A 19,813-nucleotide genomic window follows, 5' to 3' on the forward strand; every position below is an offset into this window, starting at 1 on the left:
GATGCTTTGAAGATCAAGAGAGATCAACAGAAGAGCTTAGAACTTTGTTTTTCAATACTTTACTCCATTGGTCAATTGTAATTGATTTTCAGGACAGGTCTTTTTATAATTTCCTTGTATCCCTAAGCTAGACTTAAATTTGCTCATGTATATGTCCCGTATACTTGGCATTCTCTATCTCACTTTTGATAAATAAAATTTTGTTTACCGATAAAAAAAAAAAAAAAAAACTTCTTGAATTGCTAATTGAAGCCACCATTGATCACTTGAAACATTCTGCTCTCGAGAACAAAACCCCTCAGCCTGCAATATTGCATTATGAATGTTCCCAATTTTGAAAGTGGGTGGGCACTGTCGTGCCCAAGCAAATTACAGAAATGAAAGTCATCCTTGTCCCTCCTAATTTCGTAACAAAATGATAATATTATGCCTATTTGTATAGATAACAACAAGTGAATCCGGCAAAATTTCATTTCCCACCGGTCTTCCATCTTTTGACCGGAATGAGGGTCACCTTTTTCCCAGAGCTGTTAGGCGTAATCTCTGTTGGTCGTAACATGGAAATGGCAGCTTGATGCCGATTCTTGTTTTCCTTTTCATCTGTTAGAGGTTTCACTTCAAATGCACCCCTGGTCAAACCTCTAGCAACCTGACAGATTAGAGCTTTGTCAATTAATTATTAGCATTGCAGATTATAAACATGTATCGATTTATCTAAAGAACAGCTGTTGAGCAACTCCCCACCCTCATTTCTCCCGATGTTGTTCTCGTAGTATTAACAAAGAGAACGAGGGATAGTTAACTCATCAGGGTGTTTTACAAAAATCATGCCTACCCTTCCAGTAATGAACTTGATGCTAACCACTGTCATGATATGGAATTTCCAGGATCTAAATGGAAAAATAAACTCGCGAATCAAGCATACTTTTAGGAGAATCCAAACTTTGAGCGAGCTACTTAAGATGGCAAGCCTAGTCCTTTTCCCGGAAGTTAAATAGTTGCACATGTGGTGGTCAACCCTCAAAATAAATTTTGGCCAGGACTTTGGTTTCTCGGGATCTGCTTTCTGGTCCATCATTGCCTGAAAAAAGAATAGATAAAACCAAACAGGTATAGTGATAACGGCACAGTATGTCAGTGGAACCATAACGTTATTATTTGTAGAGGTGCATCAGAGATATATAGACCAAATTATGACGAATTCACAAGTTAATGAAGATTATAAAGCCCACTTTATACAAAACTTTAACTTGAAAACCAACTGCCTTCTAATTTCTCGTTTCATTATTTTTTTTTTTTAGTACTTTTAGAAGGAAATTCATTGTAGGAATGTGTTGTTTTATCCCCAATAGCATGTTGCAAATCTTCACAAGTTTTTTGGTGTTTCACCTTTTAAAGTAGACAAAGTAGAAAACTAAAACACATTTGACACTGTAAAACTTACTAGCAACCGACAAATTTCTTGTTCAATTTTTGAAAAGGAGGTCTCTAAAGCTTCAACTCTCCCGGTAGCATGACAGCATGTGCATGGCTCACTAATCATAAATGTCACACTAGGCCGAACCTGTCAAACATTGTGCCACAATTCATTAGATGAAAAAAAAATCAGTTGAACTCCTCTACTACCATGTCAAACTTCTCAAATGAATATTCTTCCTGCAAATTAGATCATGATAATGTATTTTCATTCCATTTTATGATGAAGCCAATCCCAATAGTTGGGATGAGGCCATGTTGGTTTTGGAAGATTCCTGGATATTGAAAGAAAAGAAAATTGTGAACTTAAAATCAAGGATCATACCCTCTTTCTTGTTATTTCCATAAGTCCATGCCTAGATAATTCAGATACTTTCACCATTGACCTGTCTCTCTCCACAGCCTTCTTAACCTCTTCATAGACCAATCTCTTATTTGCTGAAAAGTAAGATAATGGATGATAATTGAATAAAAATAAGTCATACCCTTTTAATTATAATCACAGAAACCTAGTACGTCTTTTGCAAGTGCTGATTTCTTAAATAAAAAATGATAATAACTTCTATGATCGTTAACTACAAAAGTTCTCCTAATTCTTAACATATCAAGCTCTCCCTCACGCATTGCTGTAATATGATTTTAATACAAAACGTTCTTTATTTACGTTGGCAAAACCTTTTTTTTTTTTTTTTTTATATATGTAAGAAAAACTTTATTTAATGAAACTAGGCGAAGCTAATGTACACAGGAAGTATACAAAAGAAGCACCTAATTACATTCTAGAAACTTGAAAAGAAAATAAAAACTCATAAGCATTTCCTCCCTTAAGGACAATAGCCGAGAACCACTGCAGCAAAAAAGACGCAAACAATTTCCAGATATCTTCAACAGTTTGCTCTTTGCCGTTGAAGCACCGTTCATTCCTTTCTATCCATAAACACCACATAATACACAAAGAAATCATCCTCCACGCTGCTGCCAACTGAGAGCTTCAGTGCCGCCTATTCTAGCATGCTAGTAAATCCACCACTCTCACTGGCATAACCCAACTCTATTAGGAACCCCAACCCATAACTCCCTAGCCACCTCACAATGTAAGAGTAAATGATCAATCGATTCACCATTTTTCTTACAATGAAACACCACTTCACAACAACCATGCCATGTTTCCTCAAATTGTCAATCATCAAAATCTTCTCAAGTACAGCTGTCCAAGTGAAAAAATCAACTTTAGACGGCACAAACGCCCTCCAAATACTCTTCCACAGAAAAGGGAATTGCTGCTGGCCATACAACACCTTATAATAAGATTTATCAGAGAATTTTTTGCTCCCCGTGTGTTTCCACAACATTCGATCCCTCTCATTTCCTCCTAAATTCAGAGAATACAAGAAACTGAAAAAATCTGCAATCTCATTAAGTTCCCAATCCTGTACATTTCTAATGAAAGTAACATTCCACTGCACAGACCCATTAGCACGGCTCAACAACCCTGAAACAGCGGCTTGTTGATTTCCAGCCAAGCTAAAAACAACCAGGAAAATAGAATGCAGGGCTCTCTCACCCCACCATTCATCAAACCAAAAACGAATTCCTGCACCCTCTCCAACCTCAAACTTAGTATGTTTTACAAAACTGTCCCACCCCTTTCTAATATATTTTCATAAACACACACCATAAGATCCCCTACCCTCCTTAGAGCATCGTCCCCCAATCACCTCCGTACTTTTGATCAATAACCTCTCTCCACAATGAGTCCCCTTCCATTTGATACCTCCATAGCCACTTCCCTAACAGTGCCTTATTAAAATTACTCAAGTTTCGCTCCCCTAGGCCTCCATTCGCAATTGGGCAGCACGCCCTATGCCAACTCACAAGGTGGAATTTATTCTCCTCTCCCATGCCACCCCATAAGAATGCTCTAAACAACTTCTCAATCCGGTTTGCCACTCCAACTGGTAAAGGGAATAAGGAAAGATAATAAGTGGGAAGGTTGGAAAGGGTGCTTTTAATGAGGGTTAGTCTTCCTCTTTTTGATAAATATAGACGCTTCCAAACTGACAGTCTTTTCTCAACCTTTTCTACAACACCATCCCAAATATTCTTTACTTTGAACGACGTCCCCAACGGAAGCCCAAGATATTTCATTGGAAGAGAAGCAACTTTGCAGCCCAACAAATCCTCTAAAAGGTTCATATTCCTCACATTTCCCACCGGTACCAATTCTGACTTGCCCAAATTCACCTTGAGGCCCAAGACAGCTTCAAAGCACAATAAAATAGCCCTTAAAGCTTAAATTTGTCCACTGTCGGCATCACAAAAAATAAGAGGATCATCTGCAAATAATAAATAGGAGATTGAAGTAGTACCGTTGTTAATATTGCCCATCGAAAAACCAGAGACAAAACCCCCTACAGCAGCCTCCACCATACGACTCAATGCTTCCATCACTAAAACAAAAAGGAAAGGGGATAACGGATCCCCTTGTCTCGGACCCCTCAAACTCTAAAAAAACCACAAGAATTGTCATTAACTAATACAGAGAACCAAGCAGTCGAAACACAATGTCTAACCCATCCACACCACCTATCTCCAAAGCCGCATCTTTTTAGCATATAAAAGAGAAAACCCCAGCACACGTGTTCGTATGCCTTTTCCATATCAAGCTTGCAAAGAACTTCCGGAATACCAATCCTTATACGTCCCTTAACGAAAGCATTTTGAGGTTTAGAAATGATTTCATCCATCACTGTACTCATACGATTAGCTAACACCTTCGATATAATTTTATAGATCCCACCTATCAAACTAATAGGACAGAAATCCTTCAACTCATGAGCACCGGCTATCTTAGGGATTAGCTAACACCTTCGATATAATTTTATAGATCCCACCTATCAAACTAATAGGACGGAAATCCTTCAACTCATGAGCACCGGCTATCTTAGGGATCTTCTCAAACTTCAGACAAGAATGGAAATCTTGGAATACCCGCATAACTTCTACTTTCACTATATCCTAACACTCTTGAAAAAAAGCAATGGAGAAGCCATTTGGGCTTGGAGCTTTATCTTTACACATTCCACTCACCACCATGATGCACCTCATTTTCTTCAAAAGGCCCTCCAACCAGCTGATTGCGCAGAAATCCAGCTAGTCAAAATTCAAACCATCCAACTTAGGACGCCACTCCTCTGTCTCGGTTAGAAGATCTTCATAATACTGCACAATGTGATCTTGAATCTCATCAGGGGTGTGAAGCACATTGGTACCGGAATGAAGTACCTTAATAGCGTTATTGCGCCAATGTGAATTAGCCATCTTGTGAAAAAACTTAGTACAACTATCCCCCTCTTTCAACCAAAGCACCATTGATTTTTGCCTCCAAGAAACTTCTTCCATCAACAAAACCTTCTCAATTTCAGTCACTACCTCATTCTTCCTTGACAATGACTTCTCATTTAGCTCCCCTCCTCCAAAGCATGCAACTCATCCCAAAGCAGATTTTGCTGCACTTTAGTATGTCTAAAGACTTCATTATTCCACTTCTTTAAATCAAACTTTAGAGCTTTAAGTTTACCTGCCAAAATAAAGCTAGGAGTTCCAAAAAATAAGATACCCACCAATTCCTAACCTTCTCCACAAATCCATCAACTGCAAGCCACATATTCTCGAATTGAAAATAATGCTACCCCCCAAGTAAGCCACCGCAATCAAGCAAAATGGAATAATGATCAGAACAAACACAGGGCAACCTCTTCTGACATAAATCTGGATAGTGAGTCTCCCAAGAAGGAGAGACTAGAAATCTATCCAACCATGACCCTCTACTGTTAGACCAAGTATAAACCCTCCTGCCAATGGAAGATCCACAATATTCAGATAAAAAATCAGCTCTGAAAACTCTTCCATAGCCACAGATAAAGTAGTTGCACCCGCCCTCTCACTGGAAAACCAAACAATATTAAAGTCCCCGCACAAACACCAAGGCACATCCCACAAGTAAAACAAACCCGCCAACTCCTCCACAAAAACCTTCTCTCCCTATCCACATTAGGCCCATACACACCCACAAAAGCCCATCGGCACCCATCCTCAATGGTTTTAAAAGAACCCGCCATAGAATAATTCTCAATGCAATCATCTACTAACTTGACCACCCTCTTATCCCACATCAACAACACACCTCCTAAAGCAGCCAACGAAGCAAGATAACTCCACCCCACAAAAGCACAACCCCACAAACTACGAATGATGCTTCTATCAATAAAACTCAGCTTAGTTTCTTGAAGACATACAATATCAATTTTCCAGCTACGGAGGAGGGATCAATACAGAGACACTTGTTGACATCATTAATCCCCCTTACATTCCAAGAGAGGATTTTAGGCTTCATTTGATGGCAAAACCTTTCTAAAGAAGGAATGTGGTGCAAACCCAAATTGATATGGGGTATCAATAATTTTCCCCCAAATCACTTCAGAATAATATCAGTTATTTTACCCCAAATCATATATATTTACAATATTAGTTATTTTTCCCCAAATCATATATTTATGCTCAGTCTTGCCTTGTTAGTAAATATTTGGTTTCAAGTTTGGAGGTGATTCTGATTTCGATGAGTTTTCTCTGTGTTTTGGGCGAATCTCTCGTCTTCTCTGTGTTTTGGGCGAATCTCTCGTCTTCTCTGTGTTTTGGGTGAATCTCTCGTCTTCTCTATGTTGATCATCTATTGAAACTAGTTGTTAGAATTAATCTAAATTCTATCCGGCATCAGTTGGCATCAGAGCTTAAGCATATTTCCTGGGGTTATATCTCATCAGTTTTCAGGGCTGGTGGTCATAGTCATGGTCTTCGTGGGTAGGTTTTATACGAGGAAGTCCCGCACCGTGACTGTAGCGTTCAGGATGTGATGATTGAGGATTTGCAGAGATAGATTGCAGAGTAAACCTGGCATCTAACGGCGCAGGATACAAATGATCGTGAGATGGAAGATCACGATTCCAATTCCAATTTTGAGAACCTATATCACAATCATGCTCTATTCTAGGAGCATCGTGGTCGGGAGGAGCGTCATGGGGGACCTCGATTTTAGAGTTGATTTACCAGAATTTCCTGGTACTCTACAAGCTGAAGGTTTCGTTGATTTATTGCATGAGGTTGAGTGGATTTACTACTCTGAGAAAGAAGATTTTGAGGATGAACACTCTTCCATAGGGTGAAACTCTATACCAATCTACGATACCTATCCTGATGAAGATAACCCAGTGGATGAGGTAACTATATTTACTGAAAACATAAAAAATTTGGAAAAAGAAAATGGTGATGAGGTTTTGAAGTTTGAAGATCACAAAACAACTTTTGAGACAATTAACTATGTTGATTTTATTGGAGTTGATGATTTTTTTTCAAATTCTCCTATGCAAAATATTTTTTTTGGATTTGAGATGTGAGAAAGAAACTTAATTTTGGAGTATAAGATGTTCAATATTATTTTATTTCGAGCCGATCAAATAATTTTAGTTTTTCCATGATCATCGGGACGATACAACAAAAGGAAAGAAAAATTGGTCTAATTGGACATCCAAAAGATCGAGATAAGAGAGTTTAGAATTCAAGGGCGAATTCTCTCCAACCCGGTGAGAACGGTGCAAGCCCAAATTGATATAGGGTATCAGTTATTTCCCCCCAAATCACTTCAGAATAATATCAATTATTTTCCCCCAAATCATATATATAAATATATACAATATTAGTTATTTTCCCCAAATCATATATTTATATTCATTCTTGCCTTGTTAGTAAATATTTGGTTTCAAGTTTGGAGATGATTTTGATTTCAATTTTGAACAAATTTTTGGTAGGATTCTTGTTTATTTATGTATTTATTTCTCATACAATAATTTAGATTTTTTCATTTTTGGAAAATTATTCATAATTTCGAATTTGACTATTAATCAATATTATTCAGAGTTTTCTTTGTGTTTTGGGCGAATATCTTACCACTTAACAAGTCTTAAGTTTGCTACAAAGGTGGTTAGGCAAGTGAACCTCTCCTTTGTTCCTATGTCTACTTAGAAAGAAGCTCCTAGAACGCACGTGATGCAGGTGCCAAGCTCGAGCGAATACTTTACTGCATATCTGAGTTAAAATCCCAACAAATTTACTAGCACACAACATGGTCCATTGATTGGATATCCCTAGTTTTTGATACAGCTGAAGGTTAACTCAGTTTACGAAGCATGACATATAAAGATTCTACAGTTGGGTTTGGGTAACAGAAAAATGATATAGAGATAGATAACAGGAATGATGCAAACTACAGATATTGTTGAACCTCTCCTCTATTCTAAAAGAAAAGCAAGTAGTAGTCTCTCTTTGAATCTGGGAAATCCCCTAATAAATAGACGAAAATCTCAGTGACTCTGAACTTAGTATGATACCGTGATGGCAGAGAACAAAGGAAGAATTATTCTCAAGTAATTGCTGATAATCTGTAGAAACTTTAAGGGACAAGATCAAACCTGAGTTGTTGATCCTGTAACTTTCTACAAATAAATATTTGTAAATCAACCAACAAGGACTCCCAAGGAAGACATGCACAGGAGGGGGAGAGATTTTGTAACTTACAGTCATCTGTCATATCAATGAAATCTACAACTATAATGCCACCAATATCTCTCAGCCGTAACTCCCTCGCAATCTGAAAAACATGTTATTTTCTTTCAAACAAAAAAGTTCGTGTAAAGCTCTGGTGGGTTAGATGGCATAATCTCATGCTCCATTAAAAACTTCCAATTTATGAACATAATATTTTTATATCAATCGAACATTTTATTAACAATTGTAGAAGGTATACCAAGTACATAGGTTATACAAGAGGAACACCTAATTATAAATAGGAAAAGAGACAAGAAATCATAGAAACTTGGCCCATTACTATATATAAAAGCTACCCAAAGGAACATAGGATGAAGAAATCAAGTTTTAAACTCCTCTAGCATCCACTTGCAATCCTGAAAAAGTCTATCATTCACTTGTCTCCAAATCCTCCACACTAGACAAATAGGGACCATCCTCGATACTGTTGCAATTTGTGGGCTACCACATAACCCTCTCCGATTGCGAAGAGATCTATTACATTTCTGAGCCTAACCCAAGTCAACCCAACTCAGTGGAAAATGGCATTCCACAATGTGCTAGTTGTCTCACCATGGGGCAAAAGAGGGTCTATAGACTCCCCACCCCTTTTGCATATGAAGCTATAATGATGTACTACTATTACGCAAACATGACCAAGACTACAACATGGCAAATACAGCAGAAAGGAGTCCTTGCTTTTCAAATTCAAATCTTACAGTTAGCTGTTGTTTTGCCATTGTATTTCCCATTTCTTATATTTATTAACCGCAAAATTCACTTTTATAAACTAATTATCGAGTTGCTTGATTGGGTGTGTACCAGGGTAATTAACATAAGAATTACAAGAAGTCTAGAGTTAAAGCAAAGTGACAAGCTATAACCACTATGGAAAAAGCAACGGCCAAGATAGTTGGAATTTATAAACTTATTACAAGTTAGAAGGGAAGAAAAATACAGAAGTATAAGGGATTCATGTACTCTCTAGCTAGCTGGAAACATAAACTTTAGGATCCAAGATCCAGTGGCTCATTTGGCAAGTGGAATAATGCCATTGAACTTCGCTCACTAACTACATGGTGTGCATACAAAGTGTTAATAACAGTTAAGCATCAAACATACTTGTTTTGCAGCTGCAAGATTGACATCTAGAATGGCTTTCTCTTGTGAAGTCCCACGACCAAAAACGCCATGTCCCCCATTAACATCAATAGAGACCAATGCCTCAGTTTGTTCAATAATGAGTGAGCCTCCATTAGCAAGGGGAACCCTAACATCCAAGAAATTATATGAACACAAAATATGAAAACAATTCCAACTTTAAAGTTCATCAGCAACAATTGACATTGCAAACATAAATATCCAAGAAAAAAGTAAAAATTTCAAGAAACATTTTATAGTTTGAGGGTCAAAGTGAGTACATTAATTCAAAAGAGCCATGACTAGTTGATGTTCTCTTTGGTGATATAAATACGTCAGATGCAATGCTTTATTAGAAACGTGCTAAGGGTGCAACCCAAGTACACTAGGAGTATACAAAGGGGATGCCAATTTTAGGGAATGGTAGTGTCAAGTATCCCTTAAATTTTATGCTGATTCTTCAACCATGCTTCCAACACTAAGGAGACCAACCCTTTCTTAGTTTAACCAACATATTCATCATCGGATGTGCCAACTTCACGTGTGAAACAAGCTGAAAAATCAGTTAATTAGATTGTCTTTTGTTCGGCAGGAATACCCCAAGTGTAGCATTCCCTTGCCCTTGACCACTAAAGATTGGTTCTCTCTTAAGCCTCTTTTCATAATGCTTTATTCAGTGCTTGGAGGCTTTATCTTGATGATTGATGCATGTTAAAAATTCCTTTAAAAAACCTAAGTCAATTCAGCATAAACTTGTATTGAGAGTATGAGATGGTATTTTTTTGTTTTTTATAGATATGAGATGGTATTTGCATGATCAACATTGTAGGCCCACTTCCTAAACAGCTTAAGATTTTGAATCGATGGTTCACCAATATAGAGAACACATACATTAATGAATAAACAGCTTCATATGCCACTTCAGTGCTAGATAATGCAAAAACTGACAACCTAAGCAATACAAACTGACCCTCACCTTTTACTTAGGATATTATTGATCTCTTCTTCAATGTTAAATTCACTGAAAAGAGGAATTCTTTTATTGTATAACTCAACTCGATCACAAAGATCAGGAGCAATTTCCTGAAGGTAATTGGTAACCTGAAAAATGACATGGCAAGGTTGACACTAGTTACGCTTCATATTGAAGAAGACAAGACAAGATGAGCAGAATTGCAAATTAGATCTGCATAAACCCATGGACCATACCATGCTCTACGTATGACTAATTGTTTTACTGAATAAACATGTATAATAACCTGCAGCAGTCATACACCAATATATGATCGTCATAAATATATAGTTGTAAGGACCCAAAGCCCAAGCCATATCTAGGCTTATCTAGGCTTATACATCATAAGGACTCAATATCACAATTGAAGTCCCTTGGAATCATTATAAATTGCATGAACTTCTCCCTTTCAAGCAATGTAAGATCTCATTCATTACCCTCATACTAAATCCAAGGTGTTACAACCTCCCTCCTATATCCCTAACATCCTCATTAGGCTATTCCATTATAAGTGGCATGGCTGAAGTCTCAAACTTTTGTCTAGTACTCATTAGGCTCAAATACTATTTGTAAGGACTTAGGAAAAGCTCAAGCCACATCTAGACTTATACTTCAAAGGACTAGTCAATGTTACAATTAGACTCTCGAAATTATTATCAATCACAAGAACTTCTTCCTTTCAGATAAATCCAAGGTATTATGATAGTTAAATTGATTAGTTCTATGGTACATAGTAGTTCATTTTTTCGACAAGTCTATTAATCACTAAAAGCAAAACCACCACTCCTCACTCAATACTTCCTGGATAGGAAAAAAAAAAAAACTAAAAGATGAACACAGATGCACATTATGACTCCTGATCCAGAAACATAGCCCTCTCTGGTATTCAGCTGATGTCATACCTCATGATATGTCCTTGGTGAGTCAACGACCATTCTCTGAACCTGAATGTAAGTCATAATTAAAAAAATAATTAGGGAATGGGATTGTGAGATTGTTGAGTTCACACGAAGCATTCAAAATAGCATAGATAAGGGGATAATCGAGAGTTAGGACATGATAAGTAAAGACAAGTAGCCACCTTATCATTAAAATAATCCTGAACAACCGAGAGTGTTTGACCCATTGCCCGATGGAGAATAATGGGAATGGCCCCTTCAACACCTTCATCCGCAGCCAGAGCTGCAGATTTTGCATGCTCTATTATATCTTTCCAAGTTGAAAGCAAACTGTCCAAGTCCTTCTGTAATTCCTCTAAAGAATGACCAGCAGCAACAGTCCTTACTGTCAGACCAAAACCCTGAGGCTGCAAAGTTTTTGCAATAACTTTCAAGCGTGTGCGCTCAACACCAGCAATTTTTTTTGAAACTCCGATTCTACTGCAACGAGTGATCAGTATCTGCAAGCGGCAATATAGTGAGAAACCAAAAACTAACAGTTGAATAAACCACAAAGATACAGATTTAGAGATAATCATACCCAGAATCTGCTTCTTAATTTAGGATAAGCAGTTAGAGTGGGACCTTTTGTACCCAACCCCTCTTTAACAACTTGTACAACAATTTTTGTTCCTTTCCAAACTTGGGACCATTTGTTTTCATTGCTGAACGTATGCCTAGAGTCCTTCACATGTTGGGAATGAGACATTTGAGAATCATTTGAGCCATTTACGCCGACAGGAAGGGAACTGTTAATGGTTTCACCTTCTAGATGATGTTCAATTCGATCTAAGTAGTCCTCAAAATCAGCTTCTGCTTCATCGAAATCAACTATAGTACCATTTACATTCTCGTTAAGAACTTCTGAAACATCAAGATCATCCTCAACTTCATGTTCCTGGTAGTCATTGTGCATGGGTTGTACGAAGTCATCTTGAGAGTTGACCTCAGTATTATCATAATTTAACACAATATCATGAAATGTACATGCATTATCATGTGCATCTGGATGCTCTTCCAGGGCTCCGATAACAGAACCATTGACTTCTTGTTTCTTTGTCCTACGACGAAATGGAGGAAATATAAATGGTTCCCTGTTCTGCTTGATGTCCATAAGAGAGTGTCTAGAATTTCCAATATTTACAAAAGCACCTCCCATATGTGGAACAAGTTTCATGATCACCCCTAGATACACGCTATCACACTGAACATTAGTTTTAACCGGTTCCAGTAATAACTCAACCAATTTCCCACATTCTAGTACAGCAATCCTTTGCATGGTACATATTGAAGAATTAATCAGAATAACAGTAGATATGGGTTCCTCTGATGTAAGATTGCTCCCTTCTTCAGGCAACAACTTACCTGTATCTTCCATCTTGGTCGCCTCATCTTCCACACAGACAGTACTTTTGGACTCATCATACCCCATCTTATCCTTAACAATGGGAAAAAGGAGTGCTGACCGGAATAACCAGGGTTCCTCAACAGGCTGATCTCTTTCGGTGAAAACTCTCTCAGAACCATTATCTGCAGCCCTAATGGTATCCTCACTTTTAAAGTACAATATATCATTGACCATGTCATCATTTAATAGGGGCCTTGGCTCTGTTGAGTCAATTTCAAGGCTATTCACTATCTCATATTCATCTGTCAAACCACTGGAAGCATTTGAGTGTTCAGAAACATTTTAGGGGAAGAAGTTGCATATACAATAGTATATAGATGGATACTTTACCTCTGGCTGGAGCCGGTATTAAAGATTGTATCGGAAGATATGTCTCCTCTATCCAGGAATCCCATACTCGTGCAGAAGGCCTTTTGGCATCAAGCCTCATCCATGAGTCTCTCACTATAATTTTTTTGTCTTTCTCAAGATGTAGAGGTACTGATATAGAAAATTCAGGTCCAGGTCTCCAAATGATGTCATGTGAAGGCCATGTTTCTCCCTTTATGAAATAATTATACTTGAAATTTACACCACAAGCCATCTGCCAAGCACAAAAGGGTGACTAGGGGAATTTGTAATGCATATAATTCTGTAATGTAACCAGGAGCCAATAAGTTCATTCAAGTGCCTTCCATTAGTTCATGTGAAGGGTAATATTTAGTATTCAACGACTTACTCTTCATAATATTAAGGTTCTGGCACAATGTGTGGCATGGAGATTAGTCTCTTAAGTAACTTTCCCAGAATAATACAGCATTGTGTGGCCAAGGATGCTTGCATAGCAGAGCACCTTGGTTTGCTAATGACTTCTGACTGGTGGGATGGATAATTTATTTGAGCCGCACAAGATTGAGAGGTGGAACATTTTGACTAAGCTTCAACCAATTGTATGCTATCTATTTGAGATGGGGTGGTGAAGACAAGCAACGTTGGTTCCCCTCCAAGAGAGGGATGTTTGAAGTTAGATTATTCTATAATGCTTCATCTACCCATATTGGCTCTTATTTTCCATGGAAGATTATATGCCAAACTAAAGCTCCTTTGAGAGTGGTTTCCTTGTGTGGATGGCTGCCTTAGTAAAGATCTTCACTCAAGACAAATTAAGAAAAAGATATGTAATTGTGGATGCTGTATTTGTAAGATGAATGGGGACTTGGTCAATCATCATTTGCTCTATTGTGAAGTAATTAGTGCCCTTAAAAATTTTACTGTCGGTCTTTTCAGAATACTTTTGGTCATTCTCGTAGTGTGATGGAAACCTTCAAGTGTTGGAACAAGTGGTTTACAGTTGTCAAAGCGAAACTTTGTGGAAAATGATTTTGTTATGCTTGATAGTTGTGCATTTAGAGAGGAAGAAACTATTGTAACTTCGAATCTTTTGCCAAGACTTTGGTAGACCTCAAGGCTTTCTTCTTTAGTACTCTTTATCCTCAGATGGCTACTCACTCTTGTATTCCCAGTCTTAGTTTTCAGATCTTTATGGATCTTTTCAATTTTGATAGTTAAGTGTATCTCTTGTACACTTCTTGTGTACTAGGGTATCATCCTTTTCACATATTAATAAATCTCTAACTAAAAAAAAAAAAGAAATAATTGTCCTTTTTAAGGAAATTCTCTGTAGAAACAAAAAGAAAATAATTTGCAGATTACATTGTTCTTTCTCATTTCAACGGAAACTGATAAAAAATTTACCAATCCCAGATAGCGCCATAGAGAGAAAGAGAGAGAGAGAGAGAGAGAGAGAGAAATGAGTAAAAGGGTGTTAAAATGATGGCACATTAACAGAGCTCTCCTAGATCTGTAAATGTAAACTTAATTTCCTTGCTTTATTTAAACTGGTTGAATCAAAAGTGACAACAACTGTCAGAAAGAACCAATAAAGCAGATAATACAGTACCAATCTCTCGTTATTATATGTATTTACCAACAAAAATTGCAACCAATCATCGCAGCTAGGTGAAATTACCTTGACTTCAGCCTTCCATAAGTTCGCATGTTCAGTTGGAGACAGTAGTACTGCCATCTCCGGTTTCCAGCAGCCTAATACAACAGGATCCCCAGTTAAGTACAGAAGCTGACCAGCTGTCACATCGGCTTCTATAGTCCAAACCACATTGCATGATCCTTTCAGATTAGTGTTTGAATTTCCTGAGAAATCAGAACGTGTGAGATCCATCAGCCATTCAAAATTATGGGAAAGTACTTCCTGAAAGGATGATCCAAAACATTAATACCTGTTAAGAAAAACATATCTTCCTGTCAAAATCAAGTAAGAGGAGATACAGAGAGAAGGCTTTCTCTCATAATGGGTAAACTATACTTCAAAAGTTACAAGACTGAGCAATGATGCTCTGCTGATGAGAATTCCATTTAGACCTCTGACACATCACAACAAAATGGGGGAACTAATGGCTTTGATCTTTTTGGGCACGGAATATAATTATATGTTCACCACATTTTCCTTGCCCCATGTGATTATAGGCAACCCTTTTTTAGTCAGTACATAGAAGCAACAATACTAAGTTTATATTATCAAACGTATAAAAGCCCTCCATTTGAAACACCAACACAAAAAAAAGCTACAGTCAGCAGATTTTTCTTGATCAGTAAATAAGAATCTTATTAAAATAGATGAAGCCACGTACACCGGACATACAGTCAACAAATACCAGTAATCAAATGTACATGAAATCTACTTTTGCAAGACTTAATTCATATAGGAAAAGTTAAATAATCACAGAACACTAAATCGAACAGTTAGGTAACTTGAAATAATAGCCTCAATACAATGAGACAGCTAAGACTGAAGTTGGAATCGAAAAACAAGATATCACTGAAATAAGTTTAGGTCTCCACCATAAAAGAGTGGCAGCAAACAGATAACACATATATTGCCCAAAGTATTCAGAGTCTCACCGGCAAGAGGTTCAGAATGGGAATCTTAATTTACATTTCTTAATTGCCATTGAAGGAGATCTTCTGAAAGAATTACAATTTGCTACACAAAGGGCGAATCTGATCATGTTTATGGTCTCTACCATAAAAGAGTGGCAGAAAACAGATAACACCCAATACTGCCCAAAGTATTCAGAGTCTCACCAGCAAGAGGTTCAGAATGGAAATTTTAATGTACCTTTCTTAATCGCCATTGTAGGAGATCTTCTGAAAGAATTACAACTCGCTACACAAAGCGCGAATCTGACCATGTTTCCAAAGGGTATGTGGTGGCATATATACCTGATTGAAACTAGAATGTATTAGTCATTTTGAGAGAGCAACTCTAGTCAAGGCCTTAAGTTGATATGAAGAAAAATAATAGTTGAGTTCAGTTACATCCTTGAAATGTGCACCAGCAGTGATTAACAAGCTTGTGACATGAGATGCGAATTTGAAGATGATTTAGAGTGAGAACAGGAGTAAAAAGACCATAGCTCGTTATATTATTATAAATATCACATCTTTCTGGTCATAAACCAGGGCTAATAGCCTAACACTATTTTTTATAAGATTTGAGAAACTAGATTTCATTGTCTATGTGCCATGAGTTTCATATAAATTGTTGACTTTTCTATGGAACAATAAAAAGATTATTTCATGAATTTGAATGTAAGGATAAAATCACACCCAAGCGAAGGCACTATTAATGCCAATCTGTTGCTTCTAAGACTGCAATACGTTTTCCTTCATTGGGTGGGTGAAGTTGAGGATTTCTGGAAAGATAAATGAGCAACCCTAGAAAATAATGATTTGAACACCAGTGAACTAATATGCCAATCCAAAGACTCAATCGCTTATGAGTGCTTTCCCTCATTTCCCCACGTAGAGGCAGCATTGCTTTTAACATGCAATAACAGCCATAGTCTGCCATATAGTCGAATGCTTTGTTTCTGATGCAGATTATAGATTACCAACATCCCAATAAAATGGGAAATATTTGGTATAAGCAATGTCAATTATATATGATAAAAAATATCCGGTTGACTCTAGCAAACCGCCACCAGAAAGCCTACACAGCAAATACCGCTTTGACATTGCAATATAACAGAAGGATTGAAAAAAAGGAAACTGCTCACCGAAAGATAAAAATTATATATTTTGTTGGAATGTATGGAAGACTTAACTACCCGTACATAAATTAGGGTAAAGTGATGAGAGGCCTTTTTTATAAACTCAGACCAACGATAAAACTATGCACTCTTTGTCTTCGGGCGCGCATTGCAATTGACACCAAATTGAAATCAGACTAAGTAAAAGCACATCCAAGAAAGGCCATACATACATACTACACAAACATACATACATAAGCATACATGGAGTGCAATATGCTATACATGCATATATGATGAATATATAAAGACGGGGAGAGAGTGAACTCACGGAGATAGAGAACGTTCGGAGCGGAGAATCGAAGAAGAGAAGGGAGCGGTAACGGTGCGCCTTTGGAGGTGATGGAGGTCCATGAACCTGAAACACCCGGCAGGAACTTGAACTTCAGTGGAGGAGTAGGGACAGATAGCCATGAGAGCCGGCTCTTGGCTGGTAAATTAGGACCGGTTGCAGGTTTAATTTCGTCATTTGAGGTTAGCTTGAACCTGGTGACTCACTGCAAAGGGAATGGATAGCTTAGGCAAGTGGAGATGAAGATAAAGTAGGATGAGCTTGGCGCCTGGGATGGCATTTCGCACGTGTGGTTAATTTCCATGTGTAAACATTTTTTCTCAGCCCAAAAAATAAAAAAGGCCTGACACTTCTAATTTGATATTTTCGAAATAATAATGTTACTCATCATCCCAATTTTTATTATTTTCATATTATTTTATGATGTGATATTAGATGATTAGAGACTATTTATTATATTTTATTTATAAACCTATAATCTAACACCATATCATGGAATGATGAGAGCATGATGAGAAAATAGATGAACAGTTTAATTGAAAAATACAGATATTAATTTAATTTCAAGATGACTAATTTAGAATTTATAAAAAAAGAAATTATTTAGAAGCAGGTACGCAATGTATTTTTTCTATTTCCTCAATTTTGCTATGATAAGACTATTGTTAACGTCGTGTTTTGTATGCTTTTGGGTCAAGTTTTAGCAACTCAAGTCTTCAAAACTTGAGCCTATAAAAATAGAGAAAAAGGTAACTGGGAGAGGGCGGTCTTAGGGCCGAGGAGTCTCCAATGCAAAAGTCAATAAATTCTCTTGAAAATTTATAAATAAGTGAGAGAGTTTAGATATCAGAGAGAGTTTTTTCTACCTGGGAGTTGTTATTTATACTGAGGTCTGGGAAGGGGCAGATCATGTCTGTCCCTATAGAGTCTGAGCCCTTCATATTGTTCCTTTTATCAAAGTACTTTAATGTGGCGTGGTTTTGCGACAGCTTCATTAATGTGGCGTGTAACTCGGGTAGTGGTGTCATTAATGTGGCGTGGTTCCCTGACCTTGATTTATCTTTGGTGGTCTGTTGATATTCACATGTCAGAGGATCGAGAGCTCTCCATATTTCCCACCCTGCCTTGTACAAGTTCCCATGACCAGAGTGTGGCCTAGCGATGTTAGGCATATGTCTCATTAGTCATTTGATTACTTTTCCCTGTAGGCATCTTCCTTCATGGGTGATCTTGAACCCTGGGGTCGAGTATTGAGCCCTAGGGCCGGGTATTGAGCCGAGGTCCAATGGGCTTGTGAAGTGGGAAAAATCTCATTCCTTTGCTCTCCTAATTAACTAGCTTTTGCACTTAAGGCTACGCGGCCTTTTCTTTCCTGGGGTGGGGTTTACGGACCTCTTGGCGCTCACATGTTGCCTTCCTGTTCCCCAGCTATGTCTGGGTAGCCTTTTTGTCTTTACTCTATACTTTGCAACGGCTCGTCTTCAGTTTTCATGGTTGTATTTTGACGGTTCTGTTCTACATTAAATGGCACCCTTTTAGTCCCTTCATATTACTTCTCGTTAGGCAGTTTTTTATTTCTCACGTCGCATCATTGGATATGCTCTATTGGAATCACAACGATTATGGGATTCTGGTGCCCAGTGGGGCGCGCGAGCTTCTATCACCTCAGGAGATCAACCATCAATCTTGCCTATATAAAGCCCTTTTTCCCTTTCAGCGATGGGTTACTTTGCTCATTCACTCTTCTACTTGGTGTTTTTGTGTTCTTTTTCCGCTTTCAAACTCCTCTCTCTGCATTGTTCCCCTTTAGTTTTTCTTCTTCCTCTTCGATAACCAATGGCTCCCAAGAAATCCTCGCGTCCTTTTGGATTGGTTGGAGCTTCCGACACTGCTCGTGTCGCCGATGGTTAGGGTGGCACTGTTCCTCGATTTCTCTTGGCATTCGAGGATAACTTTCACTAAACTTGAGTTGTTGAAGAAGACCTTTAGGGTTCCTTAAATGGTGGAATTCGTGGTGCCTCCTCTTACCAAAGGGGCGGTAGATTATGAAGGTTACACCACCAAGGTTGCAGTGAACCCTACCATGTTCTTCTGTGGCCTCAGGCTGCCCTTTTGTCGACCAGTGCGAGAAGTGACGGGCTTCTTCAAGTTGGCGTTTGCTCAGCTCCCTCTTAGCGCGTGGAGGATTCTTGTGTCGTGTTGCGTCATCTGGCATCGCACGTTGGAGGAAGCCAGTTCTAACTACCCGGATCTTACAACGCGCAAGTTTTTCCTCATCCACAATATTATGAGTAAGGGTCCTCAAAAGCCCTCTCCATCCAAGATACATCATTCACCTCAATAATGCCAAAAGCAAGGCCATCAAGGGTAGGTCGCCATCTCTCCTGCTCGGTTAGAAGATGCTCAAAGAAACCTACTACATGATCTTTAATAACCTGATTTTCCTTACAGTCAACACCATAAATTTTCAGTACCTCATTGTTGTTGTTTCTTCGTGGGAGTTTGCAATTCTATGGAAATACTTGGTACTTCAATCTCCTTCCCTCAATCATAAAGCTCTCAATTTTTTACGCCAAGACGTCTCTTCTAATAATATAATCATTTCAAGTTCTACAGCCAACATTGTCATTTGTGCTAGCTCGTCCTATGTAAGAGGCTGCATCTCTTGTAATCTCTTGAGCTCTTGGATTTCCATCACCTTGCTTTTCTTGCACTCTCCTATATCTATAAAAGTCAACATATTCCAAAGCTTCAAATATT

General features: G+C 38.0%; 1 protein-coding gene across 4 annotated transcripts; it reads right to left on the minus strand.

Annotated features, from left to right (window-relative positions):
* Positions 1-285: 285 nt before the first annotated feature.
* LOC121249828 (ribonuclease E/G-like protein, chloroplastic) lies at positions 286-17,288 on the minus strand. 4 transcript variants are annotated; one of them, XM_041148635.1, is made up of 14 exons: positions 17,033-17,287; positions 15,789-15,892; positions 14,622-14,803; positions 12,944-13,196; positions 11,747-12,855; positions 11,349-11,666; positions 11,170-11,211; positions 10,232-10,356; positions 9,238-9,385; positions 8,107-8,179; positions 1,802-1,914; positions 1,445-1,564; positions 926-1,081; positions 286-649 (listed from the first exon to the last, which is right to left on the minus strand). In XM_041148635.1, exons 1-14 carry the CDS (start codon positions 17,173-17,175, stop codon positions 470-472), a joined length of 3,066 nt encoding a protein of 1,021 aa, XP_041004569.1. In that variant the 5' UTR covers positions 17,176-17,287; the 3' UTR covers positions 286-469. The 4 variants fall into 4 exon arrangements, 3 of the variants coding, with proteins under 3 accessions (XP_041004569.1, XP_041004570.1, XP_041004571.1); XM_041148636.1 differs by having other exon boundaries at positions 14,622-14,889; positions 17,033-17,047; XM_041148637.1 differs by lacking the exons at positions 14,622-14,803; positions 15,789-15,892; positions 17,033-17,287 and having other exon boundaries at positions 11,747-12,866; positions 12,944-13,157.
* Positions 17,289-19,813: the final 2,525 nt, after the last annotated feature.

This window comes from Juglans microcarpa x Juglans regia, chromosome 2D (genome assembly GCF_004785595.1).
Source record: "Juglans microcarpa x Juglans regia isolate MS1-56 chromosome 2D, Jm3101_v1.0, whole genome shotgun sequence".
Lineage (NCBI taxonomy): Eukaryota > Viridiplantae > Streptophyta > Magnoliopsida > Fagales > Juglandaceae > Juglans > Juglans microcarpa x Juglans regia.

Bases quoted from the DNA above. Each gene is read 5' to 3' on its own strand.
- LOC121249828 (XM_041148635.1), bottom strand. From the start codon at position 17,175: ATGGCTATCTGTCCCTACTCCTCCACTGAAGTTCAAGTTCCTGCCGGG. The intron at 11,212-11,348 runs GTGGCTACTTGT...ACTTACATTCAG, and splicing joins AGGATTATTTTAATGATAAG to GTTCAGAGAATGGTCGTTGA. The intron at 1,082-1,444 runs GTAAGTTTTACA...TTCTTTTTTCAG, and splicing joins AAGAAATTTGTCGGTTGCTA to GCAATGATGGACCAGAAAGC.